General features: G+C 41.4%; 1 protein-coding gene across 4 annotated transcripts in view; it reads right to left on the bottom strand.

The window, feature by feature from the left end:
• Positions 1 to 15,975, bottom strand: part of ICA1 (islet cell autoantigen 1) — a 75,593-nt gene extending 59,618 nt beyond the window's left edge. For 2 of the 4 annotated variants that reach the window (XM_064444541.1, XM_064444542.1), the window contains exons 1-2: positions 15,727 to 15,811; positions 164 to 201 (exon numbers count right to left, since the gene is read on the bottom strand). In XM_064444541.1, the coding sequence (XP_064300611.1) occupies positions 164 to 180 (17 nt within the window). In that variant the 5' untranslated portion in view covers positions 181 to 201; positions 15,727 to 15,811. Of the gene's footprint in view, positions 1 to 163; positions 202 to 15,726 lie in introns of all 4 variants that reach the window. The other 2 variants (XM_064444543.1, XM_064444545.1) reach the window with 2 other exon arrangements.
• Positions 15,976 to 24,046: the final 8,071 nt, after the last annotated feature.

Raw genomic sequence — 24,046 nt, 5'->3', positions numbered from 1 at the left:
TTCATTTTTAAATTTTTATTCATTTTAACCAGAATGTCTACCAGTGACTCCATATAAATACTAGATGCCAGAACATAACATGCGACAGACTCAGACAGTGACAAATCAACATGCCAAACAACATTAGCTCTTTAGAATAAGAAAAAATGATCAGGGTACTTACTACTTATGACCTTCCATGTTTCTTGTTTCTTTCAGACACTTAAATAAAATAAGAAATTTCAGTTAATACAAACATACTTAAAACACAATTTTCAAGGCAGACACTAGAAAACCTCTACTTTTTCACATAGAAAATTACTACGTTAGAGCATGTTGTTTACCACGTCATGACAGGAAACTTTTCAATCAGTGGACCAAATGCTTTTCTCATGTAACACATAATTCTCACTTAAATCCATGACAAACACATTTAAGTCGTGTCACTGATGTTGCCAATTATATGTTAGCAAATTTTCCACACAAAAGAAAACTTACCTGGCATTAATTCAGTTACTCTTGGCAAGGCAAGCCAAAATTGTCCCTGCTAGGCATCTTTCTCAGTCAAGTTTTTTTTTCCCAAAGAAGTTTTAGCCACAACACAGTTCAGCTACTGTTTTCATCCATGTCCTACCGATCTATTTTTTAAAGACACTAGCTACATCACGTCTTCAGCCACGGATGCAAAATTTAACCACCAGGTGGTTTTTCTGTGAGGGACACCACAGTTCCTGAGGACAGGATATGATTTTTATACATTTGGACTTTAGATTTTATAAGTTACTATCTCTAGCTTGGATACTCAAGTCTCCCACCGTGCTTTGAGCTGACCAGATGGATGCACATCACTTCTCACCAGTAAACGAGCACCCTCCTTTCAGGCCAAATTTACACACGAAGCCAGACACTCCTTATAAAAAATGAGCACCCAACTTCTCTGTGGCTTTCAGAGAGGACTCTATTCTCCAGCATACAGCCAGTATGTGAACAGAGGTGCTGTAGCATGATCATAGACAAGACCAAAAAGAAGCTGGTCGGACAATGCTGCTGGGAAACGGCCTTTGGTAAGACCAGGCACCGAAGGAACACAGCAACAGGCTGCACTTAGATATGAAGCTGATTGACTGAGAAAACAGTAATGGAAAAAGCAGCTAGAAAGGTAATGGTGCTGAAACTGAACTTTGGCACTCATCTGGGTGAGAGAGAAAAGAGGCTGCAATGGGGAAATGTGACACTGGAAACATACCTAGCAAGGTGCTGCTTACAAACAGCATGGTTACCACTGGAGTGGCAAAGGAACTGGAACAGATTGCAGGAACCTGACAAGGGAATGAAAATAACTTGAGTGTTTCCTGCAACCGTGAAGCACATGCACTTCCATTTGGAGCCAAATCCCAGATTTCTGATTTAAACCTCTCTGCTGTCAGTACCTGTGAAACTTCCTGGCAAAGTTCCATGAGATGCTGCAAGATTATATCAAAGCAGGAAATTTTCCGGAATCGGAATTTTTGTGAAGGGCTCATAAGCACTGCAGGAGAGACCATGAGAAAATTCGTAACTCTGTCTTTAGAACAGAGTTAAAATGTAAAGGACAACAGCCAAATGACAAAGAGGAAGAAAAGACAGTTTCAGATTGTTGTTTGCATTATAGCACCATTGAGTCAGACAGTATACAGAATGGACAGCATCAGTCATGACTTTGCTGTAGTTTCTAGAGCCATAAAGCACAGGCTGCATTAACTCCAGTTTTCTTATGCCTTTATGCTTAACTTCACTGTTTTAATACTGGTCCTCTTTAAGTCAACTGTGGGTGTGTACCAGTGAGATAAGAACACAGGATTTAGCTTGTATACATATCTATGACTCAGTTATTCAGCAGCACACTTGGTTTGACAGGAAGCAAAGAAATGTCTATCTAAATGGAATAACACGCATATTATGTGGAACGAAGTGTAAAAAACCAACACAGGGAACAGGTTTAAGGCACTGGCCTTACAAATGATACACATCCACATGATTCTCCTGGAAACCAGCATCCCTAAATAAGAAATGTCCTAGTTTCAGATGAGAATAATGTTGGTAACATGCTGACATTTTAGCTGTTCCTAAGCAGTCAAGAACTTTTCACCTTCTCATACTGACCTGCCAACAAGAAGGTTGGAGGTGCACAAGAAACTGGGAGGGGGCACACCCAGGACAGCTGACCCAAACTGGCTAAAGGGATATTCCATACCACACAACATCATGCTCAGCGTATAAACTGTGGGGAGCTGGCTGGGGCGCAGCTGCTGCATGGGGACAGGTTGGGCATCAGTCGGTTGGCGGAGCAATTATTTTTCATTTGCATCACTTGTCCTTCTTGGGTTTTCTTTCTTTCTCTTTTTCTTATCTTCCTTTTCATTACAAATTATTATTTCTTCATTTCAATTATTATCTCAACCCACAAATGTTCTTCCTTTTACTCTTCTGATTCTCTCCCCCATCCCACTGGGGGGAATGAGCGAGCAGCTGTGTAGGACTTAGTTCCTGGCTGGGGTTAAACCAGAACAGTCCTTTTTGGTGCCCAATGTGGGGCTTGAACAGTTAAGATAACAGATCTGACCAGAACATGTTACAACAAATTTGTTACAAGCATTCATTATATTAGTTTAATAGTTGCTGGTCACAATGTTCACAGAATCACAGGTTGGAAGGGACCTCAGGGATCATCTAGCCCAACCTTTCTAGGAAGGCCACAGTCTGGACAAGATGGCCCAGCACCCTGTCCAGCTGAGTCTTAAAAGTGTCCAACGTGGCCAAGTCAACCACTTCCCTGGGGAGATTATTCCGATGGTTGACTGTGGTCACTATGAGAAATTTCCCTCTCGTGTCCAAACAGAATCTCTCCAAGAGCAACTTGTGTCCATTCCCCCTTGTCCTCTCCATGTGACTCCTTCTAAAAAGGGAGTCTCCATCTTCTTTGTAGCTACCCCTTAAGTACTGGTACATGGTGATGAGATCCCCTCTGAGCCTCCTTTGCTCAAGGCTGAACCAACCCAGTTCTCCCAGCCTATCCTTGTATGGCAGGCTTCCCAGTCCTTTGACCAAATTGGTGGCCCTTCTCTGGACCCTTCCAGCCTGTCCGCATCTTTTTTGTATAGCGGGGACCAGAACTGTACACAGTACTCCACGTGTGGCCTGACAAGCGCTGAGTAGAGTGGGATAATGACTTCTTTCTCTCTGCTGGCGATGCCCTTTTTGATGCAGCCCAGCATCCTGTTGGCCTTCTTGGCCGCAGCAGCACACTGTTCGCTCATGTTGAGCTTTCTGTCCACCAGGACCCCCAGGTCCCTTTCCACAGAGCTGCTCTCCAGCCAGGTAGATCCCAGTTTGTGCTGCACTCCCAGCTGTTGATTTATTTGCTCTCAGTGTTGTGTTATGGAACACCTTACTTGCCATATATATACTGTTTATCGGTATTTATGTGCTGTTTATCACCCCTAGGAGGTGGATTAAGATTATTGCCTTGCTGTACTGTGTAACACTGTCTCATGGTATGATAATTATTGGTCGTGTGATAAATCTGGTGTTTGTACTCAGCATTACTGTCATCTCCACACTTTGGGAGCCATCTATCAGAAACTATTAATAATCACACTTCTTACTTTTTCTCATCAGAGAGCCAGTCTATGGGGGAAGACACTTTCTTCCACCTTCCCCTTCTCTTCCAGGCTAACTACAACAGCTCTTGAGAATTTTGAATATCCTTGGGATGTTCAAACTAGCACGTTCCTATTGCTACGTCTCCTGAGCATGTTTCAGGTCTTGCTTAGGGTTAAACAGCTATTTAAAAATATCACCCAGAAATGTGCCCTGAGGCTGGATAGTTATGAGCAGCAGAGTGTGTGGGATAGTATAGGCAAGTGCCTAGGACAGTGGCCATCTCAAATGCTTTGGAACTTTACCCCCAAACAAGTGCAGAATCTTGAAAAATTAGTAGAATATTTGGAAAAAGTATGCTGTCACCCTGGCAATTCCAGAGAGAGACAAATCACTGCAATGTGCTGGGGCCTGGCCGCCGCCTACTGAGCCCTGCTCAACACTATTCAGAACCCTTGAGGGGAAGAGGTGGTCTCTGGATCTGACAACAAAATGACAGGCACTGTGGCTACTCCAACCCCGGAGATAGGCACTGCAGCAGAACCAAAGAACCAACCTGTGCTGGAATCCATCACCCTGTATACAAGAAGTAGTTCTGGAAGTGAAAGTCAGTTCATTTAATACGGGATGATGAAAAATTGGGCATCATGAGAAGAGGAAGAACTCATAAATGAGATTGTAACCACCCAACCCCTATCACTATCCCTGAGTGAGCTGAGATACATGAAAAGATTTCAGCCATTATCCAGGTGAGCACATTGTCACCTGGCTGCTCCAATGCTGGGATAACAGTGGCAGTAGCCTGGACTTAGTGGGTAGGGAAGCCAAGTAGCTGGGTTCCCTTTCTAGGGAAGGGAGTATTGACAAAGCATTGGAAAAGGGGCACAGCCCTCAGCCTTTGGAGGAGACTCCTGTCAGGCGTGAAGGAAAGGTATCCCTTTGAGCAATGCGTTACATACCACCTAGCCAAGTGGACCACCATGGAGAGAGGTATCCAGTACCTGAGGGAATTAGCCATGCTGGAGGTGATTTATGGTGACCTGGACAATGAGCAGTTATCCAAGGATCCAGATGAAGGCCGGTGCACATGACCCATGTGGTAGAAGTTTGTATGGAGTACACCAGTGTCATATGCCAGCTCATTGGCAGTAATAACTTGGAAAGACTGCGAGGGACAAAAGGTGGATGAACTGGCTGGTCAACTCCAGCAACATGAAGAAAATATTTCTTCCTCTCTCGTCTTGGCTGTGGAGGAACTGTGCCGGGAGTTCCAGCAACTGAAAGAGGGTAGGCCCTGCTCCCCACCTGCATGGATTAGTATGTCAGCTATTAGGAGTAAGTGTTCCTCTGCTCAAGAGAGGGGATATAGATGGTACACACCACAGGACATCCTGTGGTTTTACCTGCATGACCATGGAGAGGACATGAGGAAGTGGGATGGAAAAATCTACCTCGACTCTAGAGACACAGGTACATAAGTTGAAAAGAATGGGGGTTCTTCCAGTAAAATTGCTGCTCCAGTCTCCAGTGGGCAGCTCCCCAGAGAGAAGAGAGGAGCTGATCTTAGCTTACTTCTGATCTTAATAAAGGGAATTCTGACTCGTATTTACAAGAAATGAGTAATGAATACTACAACCAGGAATAGAGGGGCCCTGCCCCCAGCCAGGTGGAGGAAAGGGACAAACAAGTTTACTGGACTGTGTGGATCCGATGGCCTGGCACATCAGCCCCACAGGAGTATAAGGCTGTAGTGGACACTGGTGCACAGTGCACCCTGATGCCATCAAGCTGTACAGGGGCAGAACCCATCTGTATTTCTGGAGTGACAGGGGGATCCCACGAGCTAACTGTATTGGAGGCCGAAGAGAGCCTAACTGGTAATGAGCGGCAGAAGCACCCCATTGCGACTGGTCCAGAGACTCTGTGCATCCTTGGCATAGACTACCTCAGGATAGGGTATTTCAAGGACCCAGAAGGGTACTGGTGGGCTTTTGGTATAGCTGCCTTGGAGATGTAATAAATTAGACAGCTGTCCACCTTGCCTGGTCTGTCGAAGGACCCTTCTGTTGTGGGGTTGCTGAAGGTCAAAGAACAAGGGGTGCTGATTGCTACCACAACAGTGCACTGGCAGCAATATCGCACCGAGACTCCCTGTTCCCATCCATGAGCTGATTTGTTGACTGGAGAGCCAAGGAGTGATCAGTAAGACCTGCCTACCCTTTAACAGTCCCACGTGGCCAGTGCAAAAGTCTAATGGAGAGTGGAGACTAACAGTAGACTGTCACGGCGTGAATGAAGTTACTCCACCACTGAGTGCTGCCATGCCAGACATGCTAGAACTTCAGTATGAACTGGAGTCAAAGACATCCAAGTGGTATGCCACAATTGATATTGCTAGTGTGTTTTTCTCAATCCCTTTGGCAGCAGAGTGCAGGCCATAATTTGCTTCCGCTTGGAGGGGCGTCCAGTACACCTGGCATTGACTGCCCCAGGGGTGGAAACACAGTCCTACCACTTGCCATGGACTGATCCAGACTGCACTGGAACAGGGTGGAGCTCCAGAACACCTACAAAACATAGATGACATCATTGTGTGGGGCAACACAGCAGAAGATGTTTTTGAGAAAGGAAAGAAAATAGCCCAAACCCTTCTGAAGGGTGGTTTTGCCATAAACCAAAGTAAGGTCAAAAGACCTGCACAGGAGATCCATAGACATGGCACTTCAGGGCATGGTTCAGGAGACTTGGTATTGTTGGGTTGCTGGTTGGACTTGATGATCCTAGAGGTCTTTTCCAACATTAATGATTCTATGATTCTATGATATTGGTTCAACTGTAACAACAGACATTATTAAAAGTATCTGGGATAGTTGAAAGCAGCGAGATTTTTAAAAGAAATCCTGAAGTCATAAGTCTAGCCACAAAAAAGTGAGAGATATGAGTAAAAGGGGACTGGAAACAGCCCAGGGAAGTATCAAGGAATTAAAAGGAACACTTCATAACCATGTAACAAAGAATCCCTACAGTTGTGAAACGCTGGCCCTGAGACTGCAGAGAGACCAAGAAATGAACACATAACCTTTGACTACTTTAGGTTTTGAACTCTGTTATGCTTTTGAAGATGTCCTGAACAGAAAGTTGCTCTGCCAAAGCTGGCTACAGCAGAAGCACATGACACTAACTAGAGCCCACCAATACCTTCCCCCAAAACTGCAGTCAAACTTAAAATTAACCTATGTTATCATACAGTTTTATATATAAAACCAAGCTTAATTGCCACAAGGAGTTGATGTTAGGTACTTTTTTCTTTTTTCTTCCCAGGGTATTAAGACTAAAAAAAAAGTTTCAAGAAATATTATTGACACTAATTTAAATAAAATAAAATAAAATAGTATTTACCACCCCATCAGAAAGCATTTATATCGGAAAGTTTCCATTATCTTTGATGGTAGAGAGTTACGCAACACTTGTGACGTCTGTGACATACAGCCTTTATCTTAGCTAACAAAAGGTAGGGATACTTTAGATAATATGGGGGGGTGGGGGAGCAAACAGGTGCTCTAGAGCATGCTAGGGAAAGCAGCGCTACATTACAGCTGACTGCAAATCCACATTTACTGCTGCACAGTGCTGGATCTGAGGTTTCCTGAAGAAGTCCACACACAGCTCCAGTAATTTTGCAAGTTCTTTCTGGTGTTTTGAGACAGACAGAATTCACCTCAGTTTCAGCGTTAAACCTGACCTGGTCCTATTCAAAACAAATCTGCCCAGAACACAAGGGACTAGAGTGCTGAAACATCCGTTTCCATATGGAACCAGCAAGGTTCATGATCCTTCCGAAACCTTGAAAATCTTGATCTGGCCCTCTGAAGTGCCACCAAGAAGCCTCAGAATCATGTTCCACAAGCCTCCCTGCTTCCACACTGACACCAGGGGACTGGCACAGCCTTTCAGCCTGGACACTGTGAAGTACAACCGAACTGTTTCTAGACAGCCTGGCTTCAGAAACGGTACAGCTGCATTCACACAGTGCTCTGTCACAGCTAACAAGACAGGCTGGAACCAAGATGGCCCTGCAAACAGCCAACTATGGCACCTCTGCCTCTGCGGCAGAGTTGTTCTGGGTTTCAGGCTATTTACCCACAAATTATTTCCACAGGTAGCCAAAATAGCTGGAATGCACAGAGAACTTCATATTATTTCTGGCGTACTGCATCTTCCTGTTTTCCTACTGAGATATTTTATTAGCCATGATGCTGGAATGAAACTTGATGGAAGGGCACCCTCACTAGTGAATGGCGTTTCTATTCATAGGGAAAATCTTTTGATTCTCTATATTCTCCAAGCCCATTTGAATACACCATCTACATTTTTCTGTGCAAACAGGAAAATGCTATCATGGTGCTTTGAGTGATTTAAACTCCAGCATCCCCTAGGCTTACCTTCCAGCTCATGCTCTGTACAACATTTCTACATGTTTACTTCTCTTTTTTAGCTTTATTATATTATTGTTGCAGCATAAGTTGTCTGGTTTCCCAAGAGCTGAACAACTTTAGACAAGTAGTATCTGAAGATTATTCAAAAGAAAAGACAGTATGAGTGCCTTTTCTCCAACAGATAAATTGATACACAGAATTCTTTATTATCAATGTCATTCAGGTAATTTTTCTTTTCCAGTAAGAGTAAATATACGAAGTGTCATGTGGCAAGGTGAAATTCAGACCTTAATGCTCTCCTAGGTTCTGGGGAAATCAATTAAAAAAAAAAAATCTTTTCCCCTAATTGAAATGACTGTCCTTGGCTAAGCATTGGTTACACAGCTCTTACTGTGCTCTTAATAGCTTAGACAACAGATCTTACAGAAGAAAGCAGGAAGCAACCAGAGACAGCAAACAGGAGTCTTTCCAGCTGTGAAGACTGTATCTAAACAAACTATTGATCTAATCACAACTTCTCAGATCCAAGAGATGAGCTGAAATCCTTGCAAAAATGTTATAAATGCTGATCAATAGATCAAATTTAACATCCAAAGATGACCTACCATAGTTATGTGGGAAGACAGTAGGCTGACCAATACATTCTTTTGAAATGCTTCCAGAAACAACAAAAGGGAACTGAATGAATGGCAGAGCAGAATTCAGCAAGCCTTATGTGAAAGTAACGTATTCATCAAAAAAAGACACAGAAGAGTCTGTGCTTTCACTGATAGCACTGTCTCCCAGTCTTCTGTCCTTTCAAAGCAGCTAATACATTCTGAGGTTCTTCAAATCCCAACAAACTCCCTGCACCTAAAAAATCCTGCAACTTATAACTTCAAATATGGCAGAACCATGCATTGCCGTCAATTTACTTAATATAACAGTATTATTAAAATGAATACTCTTCCAAGAAACCTTAAATACCATACAGCAGAGTGGTACTAAGTAACAAAAAAATAAGAACTTTAAGGAGTTCTCTCTATAAAAGAGAGTTAGTTTAATTTATGTAAAATACTCTGAAGGGAAGAAAATGTGCTTAGGTGAGGGAATCAATGCCATCTGTGCATCTTCAACAGCTCTTGGCTGATAAGCTATCTCCCCCACTCTGCTCCCCGGAAGCTGTGATCAAACTGACTCAAGTAAATGGGCCTCCAAAGCAAGGAGCAATCTCACTGCAAGATGAAGATTAGGCAGGGCACAGTTATATCTTCTCTGGTCTGCCTACAAACACGCAAACCCAATGAGTCAGGAGCTTCAAACTGCATTTCACTTTGCCTTGTCCAAGCAAAAGAGAACAAAGCAGCCTATTGGTCTGAATTATCCATATTGTCAATGCAAGAGAAGAGTGAAAACTGAAGGCTGGGTCTATATCGGCATTCTGCATCAAGATTACGCCCAGACTTACAAGTACTTCTACTCTAACTACATGAATAGCTACCACTGTAATTCAGTTAAAATGAATCTAGAGTTCAAGTTATATCAATATGACAAATGACAAGATTTAATTTTTCCTCTAAGGCTCTTAACACTCATCATTGATGTTCTAATCCTGCAGAATCATCCGTACTTAGCTTTAAATCCAGGAGTATTTTCACTCTGACTACTCACTGATGCACTTGTTTATTAATTCAAAAAGTTTGCAGAACTGGTCTGCAAATGCTGCATGAGCAATTCCTTCCATCCACTACCACCTTTTGTCTATTCCTTTGTCTCAGACAGATCCACAGCTTTGCTGCTTATCCAGGGAAGCATGGATCTTACAGATTATCCACAACTTCTCAGGAGAAGAAATACTGCAATCTTACAAGGCAGTTGTACCAACAGGATTGCTCTTACAACCTATTTCAGGAGCTGGCATCCAGAAAGAAGTTTTATACATTCTTAAAAGAAGCACAGGGTGAGAAACAGCACCTGTTACACTGAGAGGGACACCTGCTGTGTTCATACACCTGGGAGGTGCTGGGGAAAGAAATTCATGCTGTTTGACCCCAATTATCCAACTGTGGTGCTTAAATTACCATACAAGCCTCTCAATACTAAGCTCCTGTACAGATAGAGAATAGAGCCTCCCAAGGGCAACTCTGAGCATCTGAACCATGGCCACACTACTGTCCCCACTGTCCTCTGAGCGCACAGAAATGATGGTTTCTGCATGAAGCACCTGAACTACACAGCTAAATCATGCAATAAGAGCACTTTTCTGCTCTACTTCTCTTAGAACTGGGATTTCATGGTGGTCTGTTGAATTACTGGGGAAAAAAAGATTCAGCAGCATACTGAGTAATGCATTGTGCTTAGGACACAGCCACATCCCATAAGCTCACTGGAACCAATTTTTCTTCCACTGCAAGCACTTCTAGAACTAACATTTCTATACACAATTTCTTCCTTCCTTCTCCTCTCTATGGAGGTTTATAAGACACCTCAGAAAAAAAATTTATTTATTCCATTCCATTTATTTATTTGTCTGGAAAATACTAAGGATTAAAGAAAAAAATATTAAAAACGAAATTTGACATGCAGAAAAACCCCAACCATGTACTCAAAACAATGGAAGTATCAGAGAAATTGGAGTCTGTTTTTTAAGGAGGTAGTCTGAGCCAATATAACACTTCTTTTCCTGTCTTCTTCAAGCTAGTAAACTGCATGGAGAACAAGCCACTGTAATACAAGCAGGTATCTTAAATTACTAAGATTGTGTGATTAAGGACTTGCACCATTAGAAACCAGGTACAACGTGTGAAGAAACCTGGATGTTTGGGTCTATTTTCTGTCATTTTGTAGCACTACCCAGACAGCTGCAAACAGTACATCCAACAAAATGAATAGTACTGTTGACATTAAGTATATAATGATCTCTCTGCCACTGAATTTTACGCTCACTCTTAATACTCTCTATGCAGGGCAGATGACCAGTAACTACTGCAGAGAGTACTTTTAAGAGTTACTTTATTCCAAAATCAATTATATTGCTTCTAAGGCAGAATAATTTTTTCAGAACACACAATTAACATCGGAAATGATTCTGCTTAATTTCCTGGTGTAGCCTAAACAGAGGATGATATCCAGGGCCCTGTTTCTTATGCTACCGTTTAGTCTTTTATTTTTCTATTCCCAACCCTGATACATACAAGTTAATAGATGACAGTCGCAGATAAACAGAGCAAACCTGCACATTGGAAATTTATTGCTCACTTATACCTAGAACTTAAGAGTATCAATCCATCTGAACTGCACTGGTTTTCAGGACTCAAGCGGTTAGATATAAGTTTTAGCCAATATGAAAAAGTGGAAATTTGGCACTATGTCACCATGTTTTCTAAAACCTGTTTTTGCTCCCACAGAGTACAAGGACCAAGTCGACTATCAGTGTTCCTTTCCAAACAACAATTTTTTGTCTATTCAGTACTACACGCTTATGATATTATTCCAAAGACTACCAAGTAAGAAACTTACAGGCACAAGTGACCTCCTCCTTTCTAGAGCATAACATGCATTGAAATGACAACTTGGAGCTATGTTGTTTTGGGTTTTTTTTTTTTTTTTTTTAAATAGTTGAACAATAAATTCCTAAAAATAGTGGTTTATCCCAAAAACACCAATAGGAATGGCACATGTAGTCACAACACAGTACAAAATATTTCGAATAAATGCTGGTAGACTCACAGTTGGAAGATTGACAAACAAGCAATAGCCCTTTCTATATAAGTTAACTTGCATGTAGATCTTTATCATTTACATAAAGACACAGCTATTTAATTACACATAAAATTCACTTTAAATTGCTTTCAGCTGCTTATTGTGAAAGAGAAGAAGAACAGCATTATATCAGTTTGCCCTCATGTAACATCTTTTACTTGACTACTAGTTTTCCTCTTATATTTGTGAGGAACACTGAGCAAATGGCCTTAGGAAAGAACCAGCTAAGTATCATAAGTACTGTGTGTGTTTTATGGAAAACCAATTTGAATTAAGTCGTCAAGTGGCAGGTCTAACCTCACTCTGCAAATGAGCAAAGCTGGGGATAGATGCAATACAGTATTGAGTCTCATTCTAAATGCAGACTTGTTTCATTTCTCTGAAATGACTATCAAATTGTTTTGTAATACACATTTGTTTTTTAGTTTAAAACCCAATATTTTAAACTTAGTAGCCAAATGCTATTAAAGAAAATGCCATATGGAACACCTGCTGTGCGTAAATTATAAAAGACAATACGAAGATGGTTTTTGTGACACATTCTACCCGTAATCAGACTAGATTCTTAATCTTAGGAAAACTTCCCTTTGTATAAGCTACGAGAAAAGCAGTGAATGTACAAAAAAAAAAAATAAATCACTAAACCCTTTTCACATGTATACTATAATAAATATGAATAAATGCGGTTTTAGAAGTTCAAACTAATGGCTCTCTTGTTTAGATACTCTATTTGCTGACACAGTCAACACACTCAAGTTTCTGCCTCCCTCCTCCGTTTTCATCCATGCAGAAGCCAGGAAGCAATGCTATTATACCCGAGGGGAAACAATGCTGCGGGAGGGAACAAGGGAAAATAATTTTCTTTAGATTCCCTCAGGAGATCATTTCACATCCATGGATAAGAGATTTGATTAACAGAACAGTTTTAGCATGCCTAGAGCAACAATACAGGGTGGTCTTCTTTCACCACCCTTTGAGTAAACACCATGATCAATTCAGGCTGTATATTCTTGATAGAAGCATAGTCCACTCAGCTTTTATGTTACTGTTCTCAGATCCTGGCACTGCAGCCAACTGTTCCCAGAGCAGTGGTGATCGCTATGAAGCCACACACAAGATGGACCCAAGTACTGTTTCAGTGACTCAGAACAGACAGTTCCCAAAGTTGACGTAAGTGATTGCATAACCGGTCAAAATGCCCCTCAGTTTGCCATGGCTAACAATAGCCACAGGAAAAACTACCATGAGACTATTATTACTTAGCAAAAGGTCATATGTTTCTACTGTTCTTGATTGCTTGGTTCTTTGTTTAACCTTCTTCGCTCTCCAGGCTTTTGAACTTTTAATGCTTCTACATCACGTGGCATAATTTTGACTTTAGAGTGATTTTATGGTTGAGAAGTAGCAAAACATCTTAAAGAATCAACTACTTCAGAGCAACGCTGTTGGAGGAGACTTTGAAAAAAAAGTATTAAAAAGAATCTTTGAGGATATTTCTTGACTTTTAGTTTAGCTGAGATATTAGCACATTTTTTTTTTCTGCCAACTTGTACCAACAGCTTTCAACGCTAGTTTAAAAGTGAAAAGAGCTGTTATTATTCATTTCTTCCAGAAAAGGTTACTCGGGAAATCATCAGAACAATTTAGCAGCTTTGTAGAGTATGGATAACAGAGAAGAACAGGCAAGATGGGTAGGCTTGAAACTCTGCTAAGGGGAAAAATCCCAACCCTGCAGTAGAGCTCAACAGGAATTTTACTTTGCACTATGTGATTCCCTCCACACCCCAGTAATATAGTCTAGTGAAAGGAAACTGTTCAAGAAACCTTCCCCTTCCATACAGTCATAACTGGTCTTCTTGAACCTGCAAGCCTTCAGTAACATGCATATGTGAATCTCAGCCACCACAAACACAATGGAAGAAATCATTATCTAAAAGCACTTCATTCTCTCTCAATTAAGAAGCAAGCAAATTCCAGTTACCAGCATCTAACTCTTGAACATGCCTTGTTTTAACCTTTCTAAAAATAACAATGTTCCACCCACAAAGCTTTGACAGTAAAGAACTTCAGAAACTCCTTTAGAGCAAGGTTTGGCAGCATTTAACTGCCACATCATCTTCCAGTAGAGCTTGCCATGGGAAAAGCATGACTGGTTATACCAGTTATGGCAGTTTTCTACAGAAAAGATCTCTGTAGCTTTAAAGATAGCTATGGCTTTACACTAAATTCCTTCTTTAGTGCCATTAACACAAATCTTAAAGTTACTCAGTTTAAAACAATGGGCTACCCTATTCAAAGGGCAGTATATAAAAATTTGCTTAGGTCTAAATGAGATGCTCCTGGACTTCATGCTAAGTACCACTTAGAACTAGAACTTCTAGATCAGTGCCAGGCAGAAAGCACTGTCAAGTGGGTAATTCCACTCACTTCTCAGGAGCCCTGGACAGACAAAGTGGAAAAAGAGTAGATTACCGAAAAAAATCAGATGAAAGACCACAGCCAAACACAGCCTGTACTACAGGCTCCAAAATCCAGCCCACCACTTTCTTTGCCCAACACTTTGGAAAAGTGATCAAACACAGTTTTTTCCTTACAAGAGCCTTGGTAGACTGAAACACAAAAACAGTTTATTTCCAAGAAGTCTGCTCTGCAACAAGAGCCACAGCTGCTTTCTAAGATCCAAATTAAATAAAATCCATCCAGAAACTGAAAGAGGATAACAGCATGAAACACTGAGGGAAGTAAACCCCAAAAAGTAAGTGCTTCCTGGAAATAAATAGTCACCTTGTTTTAAAGCAAGGCTTGCAGGCAGGAGCAAAATATTATGAACAACCAAACAGAAGAACAACTCCAATACCAAGCTTCCAAAATATCTACATAATGTAACTTGGGGTAGGGGGTTATGTGATGTACCCCTGAAATGACACAATTCAGTTCACATTTATAAATTTGGACTGAGGCAAAACTGAATTACTATTTTAAGAGGGCCCATGCAGGACCTTGAGGCTATCAGCGCTATGCAAAACAGTGTGGTAGGAGACTTATTTACATTTGTTGCTGAACATATACACAGTGATACCAATGAGTAAAAGAGCACAGTGCCCTTCACCCTTCCCTCTCACTAAAAACTAACCTGATGTTTCAAGCAATTTTTTTTCTTTTCTCTTCTAAATCGCTAGAGCAGATAAACAACATTCACGTGCCAGGTGGATGGATGCAGATCAGATCTCATTATCAAGATCAACCTTTCAGAAAATACAGGCATTAACTGGGACGTTTGGGGGTTTTTTTAATTCCAATTTCACCAGCTGTTAACGCGTCGGTGCCTGGTTTGATAACTGGCATCATCTTAGCCACAGGAAGCCCTGCCACCCCTCATAACCCAGCCGGCCCGCAGCCCCCAGGTGAAAACAAGGGCGGCCGCCGCCGCCCGGGAGAGGGGCGCACAGGGCAGCCGGAGAACCTGCGCCTCAGCCCGGAGCCCGGCAGCCAAGCCGGAACCGCTGAGGAGAAGCGGCCGTTTCCCTCCCCACCCTCCCCGCTTCCAGCGGGCAGCCAGCCAGAGAGGATGTGCGGGAGGAAGGGAGGCAGAAACGGATAAATGCAGTGATCATGGCGAGATAAGAGCACGGCGGGAGGGGGAAACACAAGGCAAAAAGGTGGGGCAGATGCCATCTTGTGCCTCGGAAATTTCACCCCTCGGACAGGTCCGGCCACGGCTACACCCGCCGCCAAGCCCTGGCGGACACCAGCGCCTCAGGCCCGACCGCCGCGCCGCCTTCTTCCCCGCAGCAGGCGGGCGGGCAGCCCGCGAGGGAGGCGGCGCCCACCCGGGGCCGCCGGGCACCGGCCGCGGCAGCTGCTGGCGGAACCCGCTGTCCCCGGCAGGCTCCGGCATGGAGCCCAGCGAGTCCCCCCTTCCCGCACTCACCTTGCCCCCGGCGGAACGGAGCGGAGGGGAGGGCCGAGCCGGAGGCGCCACCGCCGCGCCTCCAGGTGTTCCAGCGCCGCCGGCGTCACAGGGGCGAAGGGAGCCGCCTCTGCCGGCGCGGGCGGCCCCCGCAGCGGGGCGGAGCCGCCGCCGCCCGCCCAGCCCCCGAGGTGGGAGGACGGTGGCTACCGGGTCCGCCGTGCCCGGAGCCGGCCGGCCGCTTCCTGGCGCTGCGCTCAGCCGGGTCGCCTTTCCTCCTCCTTCCCCGGCCGCTCTGCGAGGGAGGCCTGAGGGGAGAGTGGCGAAAAAGCCTCACCGGGTTTGAACCTGCCGGGGCTTCTCTCACCAAACCCCAGAGCCTCCTCCTCGGCCCCAGCCTGCTTGGGACGGCAGGTGTCCCACGAGGAGTATCAGGGAAATATTAAGATGTTTTGCCTGCTGTAAATAGGTAGTTGTGATCAAGGATGTGGAAGCTGGTAGAAAAAGGCTCTTTGATGTAATGGGCAGGTGGCAATGTTGAAGGGGATCAGGAGAGCGTTGGTTGTGAGCTTGGGTCAGAAATGGGTCCTCTGGGATTTTGTGAGAGCTGTTTTGAGTAAAGTACTTGAGGTGGATTTTAAGCTGATTTCAGAGCTTCAAAATGAGGGGAAAAGTTCACAGGTGGCATTTGAAAACAATCTGTTGGGAGGTGGGAGGTAAAAGGACAAGTGGGGGAGCAGCAAGATGGGGCTAAAGAGAAAATTGAGAGGAAGAGGTGTATTTTAGGCTGTGGCTTTTCTGATTTATTTTATTTTCCAATGAGATAAAGCATTCCCTGGACATGTGTTCTCTTGACTATGAGGGAATAACAGGCTCAGGTATTATTACCCAATTAGTCAAATGAATTCCAAGTATTACTGGTTTTGAGAGGAAAAAATGTTCATGGAGTTACGCCTTGCCTTTTGAAAGGGAAGCAGTGCTAATAAGTGACAAAAGGCCTGTCTGCAGTGGATGAGGATCTGGGACCCCTTCAGCCAGGTCTGGCATTTGTTTTTGGTAGTTTTTCTTCATAAGTGGACTTGAAAAACTCATTATGTCTTTCAATGGCATTGCATTTATGTGTGCAAATCTCCTGGAGGAGGGTGAAAAAAGAAAATCTCAGAGCATGTGGAAGAATTATTTAACCATTGCAGAAACAGAACCAAGACACAAAGGCAGATTTTATTTGGTAAATGTAAGAGAGTTATTTTTTCTTAGTTGCACCAGGATAAGGTAGGAGGGCAAAGAGTCCTGGATAAACCTTGATTCTGAAAAGCATTATAGTTTTATAATCATGGAGCTATTTTTATGCCAACAGTTATGTATGTGTGGTGAATATACCTAGAATCAGGGACTTAGGCTAGCTTGTTTCTAGGTTGCATGAGGCCTGCAGCCTGCAAGTTACAGACGAGTTCTAGCATTGTACATCTTAATGGCTTCAAGTGTTAGCTGATATTACTACATAACCTCAAAAATTAGGTTTAAACCTTTATTCCTCACTATAGTGCAGACATTTCTTAATCTTTTATCATGTTTCATATAGTTTATCACCAGATGTGAATGTTATAAATATAAGCAAGTGCCATCTGGTTGTTCTAGCACCTCTCTTATCTTCCATGGAGATATTTTTAGTGTAGCAGAAATACAGAAATGTAACAGTTATTGCAAGTGGTGCATGAAATAAGGTGTACTTACTACTTCTCACAAACTTGGCAAAACTGACTAGATGCATGAAACACCCTGAAGCATGGTGCTACAGTCATTCTGTTTCTAACACTTTTTTCCCCCATTTGAGCAAAGTACTCTAGTTGCTTAAATCAACTAAACCAGTTGATCTACTGACCTTAAAAAAGTCCAGTTTTACTGTTTTGCAGAACTCCACATCCTCTTGCAAACTGAGATTCTTTGGATGACATAATAAAAATTGCTGCAAGAGTCAAGTAAAGATAAAGTACATCCTTCTGAGGTGTAACTATTAACCATGCCACAGTTGGAAATGTCACATTTTATGGGCAGAGAACTGACTTTCCCCTCTATTGCACAAACCTAGAGCTTTTGAAAGAGTGAGCTAGCCACAAATATTAGCCCTCTTCTTGTAAGATCTTTCTGCATCTGAGCTTTGTGTTATGCTTTGTCCCACCTGCATTTAATTTGTGAAAGGACAAATAAAGATTGGTATCACATGTTGACTCAGTGAGACTCATCTTCAGTCATGTTTACTGTATCACATTGCTACTACAGCATACTATGGGACATGCTATAGGATATGCTCCTGCATTCTGTGCTACCTATGTGATATGATCTTAACGGATATTTGGACATTTTGGGTTTTGGTTTTGTTTTGGTTTTTTTTTCCAAACCTATGTTATTATATTTCTTCAAGTAATAAGACAGAAATTTAAATAAGAAAATGGAAAAGCATCAGGAAGGGGAGAGAGTAAAGTAGAAATTCAAGTATTTTGGAAGCCCAGTGGTAGTGAGCTGTTTGTCAGTTGAAGGACTAGGAATGTTTTCTCTTTGGTATATTACTTCCTTAAGATTTCTTAAGATTTGCATGTGCTGTAATTCTATCAGTCATTTAGGTATATTTATGAATTAGTTACTTCAGAAATTTGCATAGAAGGTTTCTCATCTTCCCTGGACTGTAACATTCTTAACATTAATTGATGGTTGAACTCTTGCACATTAAGACATTTTTTAATCTTCCCATAACACTTCACTTGCCCTCTGTTTCTCATCCACATAAGGAAGAACAAACATTTCATGTGTTTTATGGACACAGTTGCTGCTGTCTGAGGTTATGCTCAAAATTTGGAAATCAATGGAAGGGAAATTATGCTCCCCTTAAACTTCCTCCGGTCCCTTATATGAATATTTTCAGTCTTTTGTGTTGCTCGCTGATCCATCTGCTAGTCTTTTATTTTTCTTGCCACACTGCTCCCACTGTCTGGAACACCACTGCAGTTTATAAATGGCTTTTCAATCTTTAATCTGTTCTCAAATTTCTTAGCAAAATTATCTATCTAGTTTAATGGTGTTTAATTCTTCAGTCTGTGTTCTGCTGTTTTGTATTTATTTCTATAGTTAGATATTTAGTAAGGTATTTTGTTTGTATTTTTTGTGTGACAGACCTGTAGATGAAAAGCTAGTGGAAAGTAGAGCATAGGTTTTTGTGCATTAACATTATGAAGTGAAGGAGCCAAATCATACAGAATAGGAGAGACTCTAGAGTGTGTTATATTCCTACAAGCAGAGAAGTGAGAGGCTAGTGTAGACCAATTCTAGTCATCAGCTGAGGAAACTATGTTAATGTAAGGACTGCTTGGCCACTTGTGTCTGCGATAAACATGATTCCAGCTTAGTGATCAGCTAAAAACCTTTAGCCTATTGGCCGCTTCAGAGATTTAATTAATTAATGATTTGTTTCTGCTTTCATAAGCTGGAAAATACATACTAGGAAAGTGAGCTGCTGAAATGACAGCCAGATTTAGGATTAGAGGGCTACAGGTTGGAGTGGTGCTAGCATCTCTGACCATCACGGTAGGACCAAAACTTTGCCCATTTGGAGTCAGCCTGTAATAGTGGCTTTCATGATGTTTAGTCAGCGTTACTTTCCTGTACTTCTGCAGACTTAAAATGAAACAGTTGTGAGCACAAGGGCTTACCTGGGTTTTTCTGAATGCAGGATTTTTTTTTCACTCTAGATATCGTCCAAAGTCCTAACATTTAATGTTGCTGTCCAAGCAGACGTTACGATACTCTTTGGCAATTCATGGTCAGTGAGCTGTGCAGAGCTGTGCTCTTTCCTCTTGTCTGGTTGACACTGAACATTGTTGTTATTGTACTTCTTTCCACTATCCTACACTATTTCTCTCCCTTAGTGTCATCATAGAACTCCTTGGATAGTCCTGCAAACAACTCACAAAGTACTCTTTCCTGTCAGATGCTTTTCATTTGAATGGCAGGGATGGAGCATGTGGAGTGACCATCTATTTTTCATATGTGACATTTTCCATCGAAAGAGCTGTGTTAGTTAATCCATTGTTTAGATGGAGTTGGTGGAAATTCAACAGAGAGTTAATGAGGCATTCAAGAACCGGGTTTATCCTTAATAAAGACAATTAGAACAAGTAGACAATAGGAAGATGAGAACTGGCATGGTGGCAATTTGCTCTAATTTCCATCCATAATACTAAAAAAAAATCCTTTTAAAGTATTTACTTGAAAATATTAATTTAAACACACACAACCTGCAGTCATCAGTTGTATTCTGAAATGCAGATATACTTGTACTGATGTTATCTTCATCTACTGTGGACTTAGGTAAGCAATCCAGTACCTGCAGTATGCTATGAATTAATTTTATTGTAATCTGCAACAGTCTTATTGAATAATCCCAGGACAAACCCAAACCCTACTGTTTTGGCCACTGTACACACATGTTGCAAATAGTAATTTCTTTCCCAAAGAGGCTTACAGTCTGAAAGCAAATGCAAAATGGGAGAGAGACAACAAGGATCATTGTTTCTTCTTCGTAAATGAGAAATTGAGTTACAGATACAATGGTTTGTCAAAAAAAGCCTATGGCAGAGCTGGCCAAGGGTTCTTACCTTGATTAACCACTGCCTTTAACCATCTGATCTTACTTCCAATGTTTTCAGAGGCTAGAAATTCGTAAGATGTGCTTGCTTTTCCCACAAGCTGGCAGATGAGAAGGGAGCAGGGTACTAACAGAAACTGTGTTTGATAAACAAAACTTTTTGGGAGGGGGTTGCACCAACAAAATAGTTCTTCACTGAATGGATTTGCATGGTGGTAACTCGAACCAAACAGCACATTTTCTATTAAGTACAAGTCTTTAGAAGACAATAATATAGTTAATACTGGCTGAAGCTTCTGGATGTTACCATGTTCTCTTTGATGTGTTCATGAGAGTTTTTCCCTCTAAAAGAGAAGGTCTTGTAACAATGATATTATTAAAATATTCTTCCCCATGAAGAATATGTGTCACCTCATTTCTAAAGCTCTCCTGGATAAGTTTCATAAGTTAGGGGATGAAAGTCTATTAAAAAAAAACAAACAACTAACAGCTGTTATTCTGTGGAGAGTAGAAACTGCTTATTCTCAGAAGCATGAGAATACTTTTACGTCAAAAAATAAATCTTGTAGCACTTTAACTATTGCAAGCAACTACAGAGACTGATTTACTTTCAGCCACTCACGTATTGTACAAACGCTTCTGTATTAAAATGTATACTTACTGAATTTTCTGAAGGTATGATCCTTAATAGATATGTTACCAAGTAATACTACGGCTTGGTATCTCAAGTTCCTGCTAAGCACCCTCAACAATCCAAACTGCAGATAATTTAAAATATTTGGGTTTTTTTCCAAAACATATTAATGTTCAATTTTGTAAAGTATTCTGATATTTGCTTGAAAAAAGACTAAAATAAGGTCATTGAGCTCAATAAACCTTTGTCACATGTGCCAAAGAATTCTTAGTGATAAAATTGAAGCAAAACCAAGCATTGTGGTTTAAATAATCTCTGAGATTTTGACAGCTTGAATCAGATCCTCCAGTGCTGTACAATATCTTTGGCCTCCAAGGTAATCTGATCTGGCTGTCCCAAGATAACCATGTTGAGATTGAAGATACTTTTCAGTTCCTTATGACATAAGGATTTCATGGGTTTTTCTACAGTCTAATAGAAAAAATGTGGCATTGCTTGAAATCGAGGAACAGAACACTGCTGAAGTTTCATCTTCTAATAAACTGAGATCTCCTATCTGAGGGAAATATCTTCAACAATTTTTTTTTTGGTTGGCCCAACAGGAGTTGTGGAGGCTGCTATTCTGAAAATACTGCTTAGTCCAACTTCAGTATATCCTTGCATTTGAAAAACAAACCACTTAATTTTCTGAAGTGTAAGGCAGATTTTAAGTGATGGGAAATATCAATTATTATTGAAAATGCTTTTTGCCAACCCTTTGCATGCTACGATCTTGAAAAGTACTTTACCTCACCATAGGAATATTATTGAGCTGAACTGAGGGAAAAAAAGGTTGAAGTGTTCTTTTAAATAGACAAAGCATTTGTTCTTCAAATACTGCTGCATTTCTCATTCAGAGGTGATTTTTTCCCCCCTTCCTCTTTTGGGAACAGGATGGATCATTTGTCCTAGGAGACAAGCTGTACTCTCACAGAGATTCAATATTTTCTGTTTGTGCTGTTCCTTTTTTCTATCACCTATATGTATATTCCACATAACTGAAGCTGAGTATGTTTCTTGCGTGTTGCACATGAGATTATCTTCAGTCTGATTCTATGGGAAGTGTTTTGATATACTCAGAACATTCAACAAAGGTGAAAATGTTATGGGCAATTAACCATTTGGCTCACTAGGTTGGTGTGCTGTAGCTCAGCTCATTCCTGCTGAAAAGAGATCAACATTTACTTGGAATATACATTTAAAAAATCTTGAGATTCAGCTTCTCTCCTAATGTGGGGCTTGAAAAAGGCTTTTAAACTCCACAGATACTGTTAGTAAGAAGACCTAAAATATCCATGAAATTTTTGAGAAATCATTATTTTGTTCATCATGAAAGCACGCTAGATTGATTATTTGTTACCAAAAACGTGGATCTTCTTAATACTTTTAGCGATAAAGCCTGCTAAAATTTGCTGTTTTCTCATGATCAGCTCAGTCATTTGTACCACCATGGTTTACTGTGGTGGTCTGCTGCAGTGAAAGATCTGAAAGAGCTTTTCCATTATCACATCCTTTTTGGAGAGGATCCTAATTCATTCATTTCAATTCCCATCAGGATAAAACTTGGCTTATAATATGTATTATTGGTAGTTTTAAATTAGTTTGCATTTGGAAATGCAAAATATTTCACATTCTCACAGCTCTATTTCTAATCTGTTGCTTCTACAGCAAAAGAATTCATTATTCTGAATTCTGGAAAATAAAATATTCAGGGCCAGACCGTTCCTTTCAGCAGGCCTTGATCCATGAATGGTGTGCAATCTGTGCAGCTCGATGACGTTGTGCCTTTGAGACACTCTCCTCTGGTATGTTACGGTCTTGCTTCCCTCTGATCTACACCAACAGTTCATTTTAACTTCCCCTATAAGAGGTGGTTCCTGTGCAACGTAAAGAAGAGACAACTTTATCTATTCTCCTTCCCAGCGAATCTGAGCCGTGAAAAATGTATTTACTATTTCTGCACACTAGAATACAAGTAGCCTGCTCATTGGTACAAAAGCAAACCTTTTACACATGTGGCTGCTCTGGTAGAGGAACACAACCACAACCCCAATGTTACCTTTCTTTCCTTTTTGAAAATGCAGTTAACAACTTTCCAGCTAGCTATATATTTTTTGTAGTTGACGGTACATGTTATAGGAATGAGGAAGTAATAACACAGTGCAAAATTTCACTGAGTGGACTCATTGTGGCTAAGTAAAAATTTAGAGTTTGAGACCCTTAAACATTGTTTTCAAGAACTACAGGTCCAGTTCAAAGTCTCGATGACTTCAGTGGCTGCTGATTCAAGCTCCTGTAGTCCTCTGTTTATGTAATTTAGACTCTCAGGCCCAGAGAGTTCAATTCAGTCCCTTAGCAATGTTTTTTATGTTCCCTTTTAATATTCCTTAAAACTGAATCAATGCAATCTAAAAGATTTAAACCAAACATTACTACTGTAACTCAGACGAAACCAAGATACATTTATGATGCCTATAACCTCATCTCTCAGGTTAACGTTTCTTTTTTGAACCAGGAAGAATAAGGCAGAACCAAATATTTAAGTTGAGTAATGTTGAAAACATTGAGCTATTTAGCCATAACAAATGTGCGTTACAAAATACGGCCAATTAAAAAAACCAAGCCAATTAAAAATCTCCTCCCTTCCTATTGGTTTTATACCTACCTTTATAAAGCTTTTTCGAGGGCTACAGAAGAACATCTACAATCATAATAACCTTTATTAGTATTTGTTGGCAAGACCTACTTGCAGGCCTCCCAAGTACCTGTTCTTTGTGGCAGAATCATGGGGAGGGGAGTAATACCCACAGTAGAGAAATGCTGAATTAAGAAATGCTTAGGAACACTAAACATGTGTGAGTTCATTGGGCAGGATCGGATGCTGGCTAATGTCATGAAAAGGGTATTATCTATCATCCTGGAGAGCCTGTGATGACTGGGGGAGATTTCAGGTGGCTGGAAGAAGGGAAACATCACACCTCATAAGGTGATCAGAGATGTGCGGCCTGCTCAGCCTGGCCTCAGTCTCT

Source organism: Phalacrocorax carbo, chromosome 2 (genome assembly GCF_963921805.1).
Source record: "Phalacrocorax carbo chromosome 2, bPhaCar2.1, whole genome shotgun sequence".
NCBI classification, from domain to species: domain Eukaryota; kingdom Metazoa; phylum Chordata; class Aves; order Suliformes; family Phalacrocoracidae; genus Phalacrocorax; species Phalacrocorax carbo.
The sequence above is the reverse complement of the archived record's forward strand: the minus strand, read 5'-3'. Positions and strand labels throughout refer to the sequence as shown.